General features: G+C 36.6%; 1 protein-coding gene across 2 annotated transcripts in view; it reads right to left on the bottom strand.

Annotated features, from left to right (window-relative positions):
* Window positions 1-12,366, bottom strand: part of LOC127543921 (desmocollin-2-like) — a 57,361-nt gene extending 44,995 nt beyond the window's left edge. For both annotated transcript variants that reach the window (XM_051970295.1, XM_051970296.1), the window contains exon 1: window positions 11,655-12,366. In XM_051970295.1, the coding sequence (XP_051826255.1) occupies window positions 11,655-11,723 (69 nt within the window). In that variant the 5' untranslated portion in view covers window positions 11,724-12,366. The remainder of the gene's footprint in view (window positions 1-11,654) is intronic.
* Between the last annotated feature and the right edge of the window lie 889 nt (window positions 12,367-13,255).

Genomic DNA, 13,255 nt, shown 5'->3' with positions numbered 1-13,255 from the left:
GATTTTCCTAAAGTATTCACTTTATAAACACAATCACTCAAATGCCAGTGGGACTACATTATCTCTGGGATCAAAAATAGACTTTCATATTTAAATTTTTTGACAACTTAGTTCTTTCCTATTCTTATTACCTTATCTTACTTCCTGTCATACACTCAGTCATCCAACCATCCTGGCATACTTGCTCTACTTCACATAGGACACCCCATCTCCCAATTCTATACTTTTGCACAATTTGTCTATCATCTCTAAAAATCTTTCCCTTTTCACCTTTGCTGCTAAGAATCTCTAACTTCCTTTCAAATCTAAGCTCATCACTGCCACTTCTTGCAGAAATTTTTCTCTATGTCCTTAGCTACTACTGACAAAGCTCTAAGCTTATTTTATTTTCTATGTATCTCATGGGAAGAGAAAAAGTTAGTCTTTGATTCCTTCCCCCTAATTAATATATACAAAAGAAAGGAGAATATAACAGATAATTATGTATTGATGTGTTAATGAAACAGAAATTTCCATTTATATCTTAATATCCATTGTAGTTGAGAAAATTGTAAAAAAAAAAAAATTCCTTTTATTGAACTGAAAAGGACAATGCTATTGACTGGACAGGGACTGGCCATATTCCTAAAAGCTGATGAAAGGCTAAGCTTATCAATTCTATTCAATCACTCAACAAGCATTTTTTAAGCCCTTTGGATCATTAAATCTATTATGACCGGGAATACAAAGAAGAACAAAAACAGTTCCAACTCTCAAGAAGCTTATAGCCTATGGGGGAACAACATATAAATAAAATTTTAAATACAAGATATATACAAGCTAGATGGAAAATAAACTTAGAAGGAATAACTCTAGCAGCTGGGAGTGGGGGAAAGGGAATGGAAAATGCCTGACTTTGATTTGAGTCTAAAAGGAAGCCAGAAATTCTAAGAGGCAGGAGTGATATGGGAGAGCATGGTGGACAAGGACAAAAATGAGATATGGAATGTCATATGTAAAGAACAGTAAATAGGCCCATATAACTAGACCATAATCTATATAGGAGTAAAATTTAAAAACAATACAAAGGTAAAAAAGAGCCAGATAGTGAGGAGTTTTAAGTGTCAGATGCAAGAGTTTTTATTTCATCCTGAAGGTAACAGGACAGAACTGAAGTTTATTGTGTTAAGGTATGGGCAACAATATAGACCTACACTTTTGGAAAATCATTTCTGTGTGAAACTTGAGTTAGAGGGGCAGCTAGGGACGCAGTGGATAAAGCACCAGCCCTGAAGTCAGGAGGACCTGAGTTCAAATCTATCTCAGACACTTAACACTTCCTAGTTGTGGGATTGTGTACAAGTCACTTAACAGGAAGGAAGGAAGGAAGGAAGGAAGGAAGGAAGGAAAGAAGGAAGGAAGGAAGGAAGGAAGGAAGGAAGGAAGGAAGGGAGAGAGGGAAAAGAAAAGAAAAAAAACAAACAAACTTGAGTTAGAATGGGGAGAGAGTGAGACAAGAATATCAACTGGCAACAAAAGTCCAGGTGACGAAGGCCTTAATAAAGGAATTACTTGCATGAATGAAGAGTTGTATACACCACAGATACTGTGAAGGCAGGAATAAGATTTAGAGGCTGACTATATATTAATTCTAAGATATGGCAAATTTAAAATGTCTCTGGGATATCTGATTACAAATGGTCAAAAGACAGTTGCTGAAGGGAACAATGACTCAGGAAAGAAACTAAGATTAAATATATAGACCTAAGAATTATCTACATAGAAATGATAATGGAATCCATGGGAAGTGATGAGATCACCAAATGAAATAGTATAATGGAAAATAGTATAGGGTCCATGTAGAGGGCTGGAACTCTGGAGAAGTATACTTGAAACAAGGTGTTAACTTAGTGGAATTGAAGATATAATGGTTCTCTAGTTCGCATATAGCTAGTATAATATAATCACTTTAATTTGATATAATGATATAATCACTCAAGATTGGCTTATACTCAATATACTGTAATGATATAATTGTAATAGGATATTTAAAGGTTGAGAGAACTGGGGACAAAGACTCAGACTGATTGAGACTGTCAGGCTGTCAAACTGCTGGAGGAGACTGGGTTATTCAATAACAGACACAGACTATGAAGGAGACAGACTGTGAAGGAGACAATAAAGACTTTGGACCCTATTCTTGTCCATCTTCATGGTGACTATCATGCTGAGACCAAGGCCCTTCCGGACAACCTCCAGAAAGCTAGCCCAAACATTACAGGTCCAAGACAAAGTCTTAGTAAATAAACAATACACAGATGAAGATCTGGAAAAGGAGACTGAAAGAAGGAATGGTCAGGCACACAGAAGAAAGAGAAATCAGCATCATGAAAATCCAAAGAGAAGATAACATCCAAGAGGTGATCAACAATATCAAATGTACAGAGAAGTCAAGGCTCAGGATTGAGAAAGGATCATTAGATTTGGCAATTAAGAAACTACTGGTAACTTTGGAGGAACAGTTTCAGTTGAATGATTAAGTTAAAAACCAAATTTCAGGGAATTTAGAAGAAAGTGAGTAGAAAAGAAGCGACAGTACTGTGGTCAGGAGTCCACAGCCAAAAACATAGTATGGCTTTTAAGAATATATAACTGGGTGGACAAAAGAATTTCTCTATCCTCTTCCTCTCATCACTGCAGTGTCCTGCCTGATAGGAGATAGCAAATCTAGTAGGGATCACTTCCTACAAACGGATATGTACATAGACATGCAGCACAAAAATGACTTCAAGAAATGTGTCCATAGCCAGTAGAGGAAACAGATGATCATGGAGAATAGTAGACTCTGTAAACCTACCTGAATAATCTATCCAGAAGAGATGCTATATCCAGGGCAAAGCAAGACGTCAAAGGAGTTAAACTGCCTTGGCTACATACATTGAATACATGTGCCTCAGTAGTGTTATTTTTGCCCATTCTTCCCATGAATGACTATGAATATATATATATATATATATATATATATAATATATATATATATATATATATATATATATATATATATATAGTATATATATATATATATGTATGTAGGAGAGTGTAGCTCAGATTTATAGAAAGGGGAGTGTTTTACAATTTTACAGTTTTATAGCTACTGTTCTTATTATGCCATTTTAGAAAGTGCTTTTACTTTGAGTTAATTGTGTCTACTGGCTGACACAACTAAGCTATTAAAGGGGAGCTCACAGTGTGACTCATGAATTAGCAATAGTAAAATAGACTCACAAACACTCCATCCTTAAAAAGTATGAGAAGTAACTTCAAAAGATGCTATGCCTTTATATACCTATATATGTGCAAATTGTTTTCTCCATTTGAATGTAAGCTCAGAGAAGACAGAGGCCTTTTCTGCTTTTTAAAAATAATTAACACTTGTGCCTAACACAGAAAATTCTTTTTTTTTTTTTAAATAACTTTTTATTGATAGAACTCATGCCAGGGTAATTTTTTACAACATTATCCCTTGCATTCACTTCTGTTCCGATTTTTCCCCTCCCTCCCTCCACCCCCTCCCCCAGATGGCAAGCAATCCTTTACATGTTGAATAGGTTACAGTATATCCTGGATACAATATACGTGTGCAGAACAGAACAGTTCTTGTTGCACAGGGAGAATTGAATTCAGAAGGTATAAATAATCCGGGAAGAAAAACAAGAATGCAAGCAGTTTATATTCATCTCCCAGTGTTCTTTCTTTGGGTGTAGCTGCTTCTGCCCATCTTTGATCAATTGAAACTGAATTAGCTCTCTTTATCGAAGAGATTCACTTCCATCAGAATACATCCTCAAACAGTATCATTGTTGAGGTATATAATGATCTCCTGGTTCTGCTCATTTCACTTAGCATCAGTTCATGTAAGTCTCGCCAGTCCTCTCTGTATTCATCCTGCTGGTCATTCCTTACAGAACAATAATATTCCATAACGTTCATATACCACAATTTACTCAACCATTCTCCAATTGATGGGCGTCCATTCGTTTTCCAGCTTCTAGCCACTACAAACAGGGCTGCCACAAACATTTTGGCACCTACAGGTCCCTTTCCCTTCTTTAGTATCTCTTTGGGGTATAAGCCCAGAAGAAACACTGCTGGATCAAAGGGTATGCAAAGTTTGATAACTTTTTGAGCATAGTTCCAAATTGCTCTCCAGAATGGCTGGATTTTTATTCACAATTCCACCAACACTGTATCAGTGTCCCTGTTTTCACACATCCCCTCCAACATTCCACATTATCTTTCCCTGTCACTCTAGCCAATCTGACAGGTGTGTAGTGGTATCTCAGAGTTGTCTTAATTTGCATTTCTCTGATTAATCATGATTTGGAGCATATTTTCATATATCTATAAATAGTTTCAATTTCTTCGTCTGAGAACTGTCTGTTCATATCCTTTGACCATTTATCAATTGGAGAATGGTTTGATTTCTTATAAATTAGAGTCAATTCTCTATCTATTTTGGAAATGAGGCCTTTATCAGAACCTTTGATTGTAAAAATGTTTTCCCAGTTTATTGTTTCCCTTCTAATCTTGTCTGCATTTGTTTTGTTTGTACAAAAACTTTTCAATTTGATATAGTCAAAATTTTCTTTGTTGTGGTCAATAGTGATCTCTAGTTCTTCTTTGGTCATAAATTCCTCCCTCTTCCACAGGTCTGAGAGGTAAACTATCCTATGCTCTTCCAATTTATTTATAATCTCATTCTTTATGCCTAGGTCATGAACCCATTGACCTTATCTTGGTGTACGGTGTTAAGTGTGGGTCAATGCCTAGTTTCTGCCATACTAATTTCCAATTTTCCCAGCATTTTTTGTCAAATAGTGCATTCTTATCCCAGAAACTGGAGTCTTTGGGTTTGTCAAACACTATATTATTAAAGTTATTGGCTGTTTTGTCCTTTGAACCTAACTTATTCCATTGATCAACTAGTCTATTTCTTAGCCAATACCAGATGGTTTTAGTAACTGCTGCTTTATAATATAATTTTAGATCTGGTACAGGTAGGCCACCTTCATTTGATTTTGTTTTCATTAATTCCCTTGAAATTCTTGACCTTTTGTTTTTCCATATGAACTTCGTTGTTATTTTTTCTAGTTCATCAAAGTAGTTTTTTGGGAGTCTGATTGGTATAGCGCTAAATAAATAGATTAATTTAGGTAGTATTGTCATCTTTATTATATTTGCTTGCCCAATCCAAGAGCATTTAATATTTTTCCAGTTGGTTAGATCAGACTTAATTTGTGTGGAAAGTGTTTTGTAGTTTTGCTCATAAAGTTTCTGATTTTCCCTTGGCAGATAGATTCCTAAATATTTTATACAATCAGTAGTTACTTTAAATGGAATTTCTTTTTGTAACTCTAACTGTTGGGTTTTGTTAGTGATATATAAGAATGCTGATGACTTATGTGGGTTTATTTTATATCCTGCAACTTTGCTGAAGGTGTGGATTGTTTCTAATAACTTTTTAGTAGAGTCTCTGGGGTTCTAGAAAGTTCTTAACAAATAATACTTGCTGATTGATCAATTAATGCCCTTGCAGACAAGATAGAGAAATGATTAGGTGATATTAATTAAGTGGGTTTGGAATTGTTGACTTTATTAATGTTATCTGGTAGACATTCTCTAATAGAGTATTTCAGTGTTCTCAACCTAGTTCTGTTTTGTGTTGCTGCATCTTGATTGAGAGTTCAAAGTATATGAGCCCTTTGATCTTAGAGGTGAGATGAATGAGGCAGGAAACTCATAGAATGTGAAAAGAGTTTCATTTTATTATGCCATACAACCTTGTTGATATACATTTTTGCAAGTGAGATCAGGACTCAGTAGTCAATCACCATTCAGAGTGGGCTTTGCCTATGTATGGTATCTGCCAATGGGAGGAGAGTCAATCCAGCCATGTCAACAACCCGCTTATGGGCGCAACTGCACTGTGACCCTCAGACCTCCCAGTAGCTCATCAGTGCTCCTGGCTCCACAAGGGCATTTCTGCAATGTGACCAAAAAATCATTGTGCACCAAAGGTTAAGGTGGCCTCTGTACTCTCTCTCAGCAGGGTCCCATACTGCTGTTTTGAATTTTGTTTTGTTTTGTTTTGTGAGACAACTGAGGTACATAGCTAGTAAATGTTAGGTGTCTGAGGCCAGATTTGAAATTGGATCCTCCTGACTCTAGGACTGGTGCTCTATCTAAGGTTAGTTCTGTTTTAGTCAGTATTTTTTAGTGGTGAGATGTGGAGAAAGCCATAGATGAAATGTTGGAATCATGAAAAAATGGTTCTTTGACTGATCTGGTCCATTCACATGTCCTGATTGCAAACCAAGAACTGAGTCTTTTCAGTTTTTATTATGTTAAATTCTCATCAATTTTAGTAGCTCATCAAATTTGTATGACACAAATCTGATAGAAATTGGATAAAAAATACTGGATAAAAAAGCCAAAGAAACTTCAACTAGTGGAAGAGGCAAGATAGCGCTAGCAAGATGAAACTATTCTTGTGCTTTGGATTAAAAAAAATACAAAAAACTGTATAAATACAAAATGGAGATATTATGACAAGAAAGTGGCCTCTTAAGAGTATGGGGAGGAAATATCTAGGAGTTCTAGTGGAATCCAGGCTTAACTAGAGCAATCAGTGTGATTTTATAGCCAAAAGTGTTCAAGGAACCTTAATAGGCTGTAATGATAGAAATACAGTACCCAAAACAAAGAAGATAGTGTTCTTATATCCTGACTTTCTAAATCCACATCTTAAGTAATATATCCAATCCTAGATACCCTGTTTTAGAAGACATATTGGCAGGAAAGAATAGATTCCTAATTGAGTAACCAAAATGAAGGTATATTCAATAGTGGCATGTGAATAGATGAAAGAACAGTAGGAATGTAACAGTAACAGAAAGAATGTGTAGCCTACAGACAAAATGATTTATTAGGGTCATGACAACTATCCTCAAGTGTTTGATTCTTCACATGGAAGAAGGAATTGAAGAAATTTACAAGTTATTTAATCCTTAAGGGAAAAAATAAAAACAATTGCCAGAAATTATATGGTAAAAAATTTTAGCTCAGCATAAGGAAGAAGCTATATACAATAGAAGGAGTAATGACTCTAGCTTGAGGATTTGGTTCAAATTTCTCAGATGATATAACCTTTGTGACCTTAGATAGATCACTTAACCTTGGAACTCATTTTCCTCACTTGTAAAATTAGTTGGACTAAATGGCTTCTGAACGGGTATCTAGCTCTATATCCACGATTTTATAGGGGGAAAAAAATCTCTTAAACATTTGTGTAGTCTGAAAATGAAAAGAGTGCTTTTGGTGAATGGTATGGAAGCACTAGGACCTGACTCACTAGACATATTCAAGAAAATTCTAGATAACCACTTTCCGGGTATTCTTGAGTTAGACAGATGGTCAGACTAGATGACCTCTAGGATTCCACAATTATGAATCTGATGAGTCAGAAGGTACTTCAAAACTATGTTCTGAGAGTCTTCATTATGAACCATCATTATTTTTGTGTTATGGGTGATAGGAATTACATGAAATACATATTAAAATTTTGACATACTCTAAAAGCTGTATTTACCTCTTTTATAAATGTGCCATTTATGATTTCGAATTAATTAAATTCCAGATAGATATCAGTCTATTTCCTTTCATTTAAAATCAATTTGACATATCTTAATTAAGCACCTAATTTTTAGAAGCCACTGTACTTCAAAAAGAAAAGTATAATTTACATGTTCTTACCTTAAATCCTAAAATCTCAGAGTTGGAATAGCTCTTGGATCCAACTCATATCTGAACAAGAATCCCTTCTATACTATCCCTAAATGATCATCCATGTTCTATTCCAATAATTCCCTCCAGTGAGAACGTGTTTTACCTCCTGAGGCTAATCATTTTACTTTTGGACAGCTACTTAAAAAATAAAAACCAAAAACATTGAACAGTTCAGAACAGTTCATTGAAACAGTTCAGTTTGTTCTTTGTTCTGATACTTAATAACTTTGTAACCTTTTGCAAAACACAATCTCTCAGGGTCTCATTTTACACATTTGAAAAATGAGAAAGATAAACCAGATCATCTATAAGCTCTCAACCAGCTTCAACACTGTGACTCATTATCAGAAATCTGGCCACCAAATTTATTTTGGCAGTAGCAATTCATAAAACAGGGTGTGGGAGGACTGCAAATTTCTTGGGTTGGAGCAGGTAAGACATGAAAGAATGAATTTCTTGAAGCAAGAAAAGTTAGATGTCACAGTATTTTCCCCTTTTAAGCAAGAGAGTCACATCATCTTAAAACATTAAAGAAGAAAATATTAAAATGATTGTATTATAATATTATATCATAATTTGTTGCTTAATAACTCCTTTCACTAATTCGGATAAGTAACAGTAAAATGGTTATAGAATTACCTAGAATGCTGAATGGTTAAATCATTTTGCCAGTTACTATCCCATTATGCCTCACGTTTTCATAAACAGTAGGTAATAAATATAGTTCATATAAAGGAAAAAAAGCAGCCTTCCGTACATATTTTGGGAGTTACTACAAATTTTATAATACATTAACAGATTTTCAGTCCTTTTTAAAGAACTGACAATTTAACTCTCCATATTCAAAAACATGCAGAAGAGAACTGAATAAGCCATTTTTCACATTTCATCATACCTGATTTAAGTTAGAATTGCTTGAAAATGGAAGCCAAGTGTGTGCTTTTGTACAATTTTATTAACAGTTAACTATTCTAATGATTTTTTTTTTGTTTTTTGAAAAAATCTTAAAAAATGAAAAGATATAATATGATTTCAAATATAGTTTGAGGGGAGAAAAATTTTTAAATCAAAAAAAAAAAGACTTAGCAAATACCCTCATCTTACAAAAGGAGATATAATACAATTTGAAAATGATAAGGGATAACAGATTTAAAGCTAAAAGAAATACTAGAAATTCTTTCCCAATCCATATGAAAACTGAGACCCACAGATATTAAAGGCCTTCTCAAAGACCAGACAAGTAGCAAGTAGAACAGCTGGGATTCAAATCTGATTTCTAATACAGTATTCTTCCGATTCCACTTGTTAATAATGCAGAAGTTTCGCTGTACCTTTAAAAGCCTAAGGCGACTATATTAAAAAACTTCCTTTAGAAGATTTCAAGACAAAAAAATTACATTTTCCAGAGATTCACTAGGGTCTATTTAGATAAAATAAGAATGTATGTGAATAACTAAGTCTAATTAAAGAAAAAAAAAGTATCTGTTAACAAAGAACATCCTCAAGTTAAGAACTTTTACCTAATTTTTTTTCCTTTTTAAAAAAAATTAAAGGAAACGTAAAATGGGGAAGTTAATTACCTGGGTATACCCCTATATTGTATTGTTGTCCTCTATGAGCAATCCTAAGATTTAACTCCAGCAGAGCTATTTCCCCATCCTCCTTACCACAAGCACCTACAAAACCTAAAAGCTTTACAAACTAGACTTTTATCCTTCACACTAGTTCATACTTCCTACCAGTTTTATACATCAGTTTTAGAATAGATATAAGAACATAAGCACCATTAAATATATGTGTGATTTTTAATACCTTTCACAAGATTTATAAAAAAAAAAAAAAAAAAGCCCTTAAAAAAGATTTACTTGCAAAGAGGTTTTCTTCATACTTGGAAAAAGTTTTTTATTTTAAATGAACATTGTTCCTTCCATAATTATGAATAAAACTGATCCATCAATTTAAGTTAAAATGCACAAGTTATCTGTAATTTTATCCTTAAGGCTTTATCTTGCATGCTTTAATTTTGTGATTGGAGTGGTCAAAATAATTCCCCACCTAATAGCCAGTAACTGATGAGCCTCTCAACCTAGCTAGTCCAGTCTATAACATACATTTCAAAGCCTTTGGGGTTTAGTAAAACCTGCCAGAGCTTGCACATCACTAAAACAGACTTCAAGAAAACAGGGCCACCTCCACACCCAGAGGAGGTGTTCAAGCAGGGCTTTGTGGAATATTTATTTATTCGCTTTGTACAAAGCACTGTGCATCAAGAAGAATGCTAAAAAAAGGCACAAGCTTGATCCTTGCCCTGAAGTCTTAGTTGGAAAGACAAGGTATTTATATACTATATATGTGTATCAAAAAACAAATTTGGCACAGAGAAGGTATTCATTTCGTTGGCCTCTACCACTTTATCAAGGTAAACCCAAGCTCATTTCAAGAAAGCAGGAAGGTAGACTCCTATAGATGCCTCTCCTTCGATATCTAGGTGTAACCAGAAAACCCGCAATCTAAAGGCATCAACTTGGCTTTTACACATCCAAGATTTTCCTATTTAGTGTTGTGTATTCTCTGTAAACATACTAGGGGTAGGCACAAAGCCTAAAAGTGGAACTACTTTTTATCATTTTTATATATACCTATTTTATAATGCCCAATCCTTCAATGTAATTTCCTACCACATCTTAAATTAAAGGATTACTCAGACAAACAGCATTCACTATCAAACTGATTTTTAAACCTTGGAACAACGATATAATGTATATACAAAGTCTTAAAAACTCTAAAGTGCTATATAAATGTAAATTATTCGTTTCATTGGCCAAACTCTTGCAGTCCCAGCTGTCCTTCCCTACTTCCCTTCTCTTCCCTTCCCAGCCCACCCGTTCCTGAGTCCTCTTTGCGGAGATTGAGAGCTTTTCAACAAAATAAGCTCTCCTCTTTCCCAAGTCCCCCTCTCCCCCGCCGGGAATAATAACTTTGCTGCAGAGCTGAAGGACCGAAAGAAAATTATTCCTGGAAGTTAAACCAAAAGCCGAGATCCACCCGAAACGCTAAAGAGGCTTTGCCCCACCCGGCTTCACACCCACGTCTCTCTGCCCAAGGACCAAAGTTTTTCGCAGGGAAGAAAGGAAGCTTCTCACTTTTCCTTTTTTCCCCTTTTCCGTCCCCCCACCCCCCCACTCCGCCCCAACAGTTTGCTTTCTCTCTCCCTCCGCTCCAGGTGCCCCCAGCACTTCCCAGGAGCTCTCAAATTCCAGGAAACTCAATCCTTTTGCCTATTTCTTTCACCTCGGGAGTAGATGTGCCTCTTTTAGGCTAGGGCTAAGAGCTCAGCCCACCCACGAAAAAGAGCCACCGCCTAGGGGTCGTTAGGATTCCTAGTGAGAGTGGGGTAGCGAACACTGAGGAAAGAGGCGGTTTCCAAATGATTGTGTAGGTTTCAGATACTTAGGCACTAGCAAGTATGCACACAACTCTCTATCCAGAGGCCACAGTTTGGGAAGGCGATGGGAAACGCCCTCACCTTTTCTTTCAGGTTAAAACTATTCCCAGGCTACGCTGCGCTCCCGGTTTAGTTGTTCTTTTTGTATCCTTCCCCCAGTCGCCTTTTCCCTCCAGAGGCTTCTCTAATTCGCCAAATCGATCTATTCCTTCCACTCCAAACAACCCCCTACCCCATTCCGGCTGTTCCCTACTCTTACCCTAAACTGATCCCCCGCCCCCGGGCTACTAACCCCACCTCCAGGGAGGCCCCCTCCAGCAGGCTTGCTAAAGGCAATGAGCTCCAATCCCTCCCCTGGAGGGCACTGACCCCGGGCCACACTCACCGAGAGGATCAGCAAGAATTTCAGGCAGCTGACTACAGCCCCGGAGCGTCCTGGCCACTCTGTGGCCATTGGAAGCAGGATCGGAGGTCTGAGGAAAGGCACGGAATGTTAAGGCAACTTGAGAGAGCAAAAGAGGCTGCCTGGGGTGGACTCTCCCTCTGAGAGCACAGCAGCCACAACCCACCTGGGAGTGTGGCGTGGAAATGAGAGGTGACTGCAGCTGCGGGAGGAGGAGACAGAGGAGGAGGAGGAGGAGGAAGAAGGGGGAGGAGGGAAAAGAGGAGAAGGAGGAGGAGAAACAACAGAAACAGTTGCTTCTCTTTCCAATTACTCTCACCTTTCCCAATCCTTCCTACCCCAGAAGCTTCTTTCCCTCTGACGTAAGGCAGGGGCCACCAGAATTCCCAGGAGACACTGTGGGGCCCCTCCTAGCAATTTCTCAAGTCTTATCACGGAGAAAGTAGTGGTAGGAAAGAAGTGTTTCAGCTTGCCATCTTCTCTCTGGCGCTTTTTTTTTTTTTTTTTTTTTTTTTTTTTAAGCTGAACAGGGTAGTAGTTTCTCAGAGGACGAAGAAACCAATTCTCAAAACCCAGTGTATCTTTAGGACACTCTTACCAACCCGCCCTTCATTGAGCAGAGGTATACAAAAGACTTGCTTAGAACCTCCTTATTCCTGGCACTCAGCTACACCGACCAAAAAAAAAAAAAAAAAAAAAAAAAGTTTGCCTGAAGGGATCGTTGTCTCAACATATATTTTGATGTCAAGAACAGATCTACTAAAGGAACCAGCAGTTCTTCCCAAAGAGCTCCAGACTAGTTTTGTGGAATACTGTCTCTGGGTGAGACTTTCCAGATAGTCACGCCTTTTTCAGTGAGAAGTGCAGTCCCGGTAGGGATCTCAGCATGATTGATCTTGTGGTACTTTAAAGATGTGCTACGAAAATACAAAATTTAAATTAAAAAAATGTTCAAAGGTCTTTTAAAAAAAAAAAATTGTTATTGATTCTTCTGTGCCTCGTATAAGAAGAAGCCTCTGGATTTGTCTCTCTAGATTCCAAAACTGGACCAAGAAGGTAGAAAAAAGGAATATTCGAGCCGCCAGAATAAGACTCAGAAACACGATCAAAATTAATCAAACATGGGGGGCGAAGAAGGGGAGAATTCTCATGTTTTAACCTTTAGACCGCGGAAGCGTGCACATATTATAGGCTTTGTTTGCCAGCTTTTAAACCTACATCATACCCTTCCAAAAAGTTTCCTCCAAATACTTTTTTATTGTTGTTTTAGGATATATTTTCATATTTATTCATCTTGTTAGTTGGTGGTTTTATCATCTATCTCTCCTAGAACTTACGTTTCAATCAATTAGCAGTGATTGAAAATGGCATAAAATAACTTATTACAGAGAAAACTAAGGAATCATTACAAAGAACCTCCTTCACTTAATTGTTCAATTTTCTCCATAGAGTTGAGCTAATAACTTTTCGATTTGTTATACTAATTTAGAAAAATCACTTCATTGTGAGAATATAAGTGCTTTATTTAAACACTTCTTTTCAACTAGAAAAAAAAATTAATTGAAACTCTTCCTTTACTTTTA

Source organism: Antechinus flavipes, chromosome 1 (assembly GCF_016432865.1).
Source record: "Antechinus flavipes isolate AdamAnt ecotype Samford, QLD, Australia chromosome 1, AdamAnt_v2, whole genome shotgun sequence".
Lineage (NCBI taxonomy): Eukaryota > Metazoa > Chordata > Mammalia > Dasyuromorphia > Dasyuridae > Antechinus > Antechinus flavipes.
Note: the sequence above shows the minus strand (reverse complement) of the source record. Positions and strands in the feature narration are given on the sequence as shown.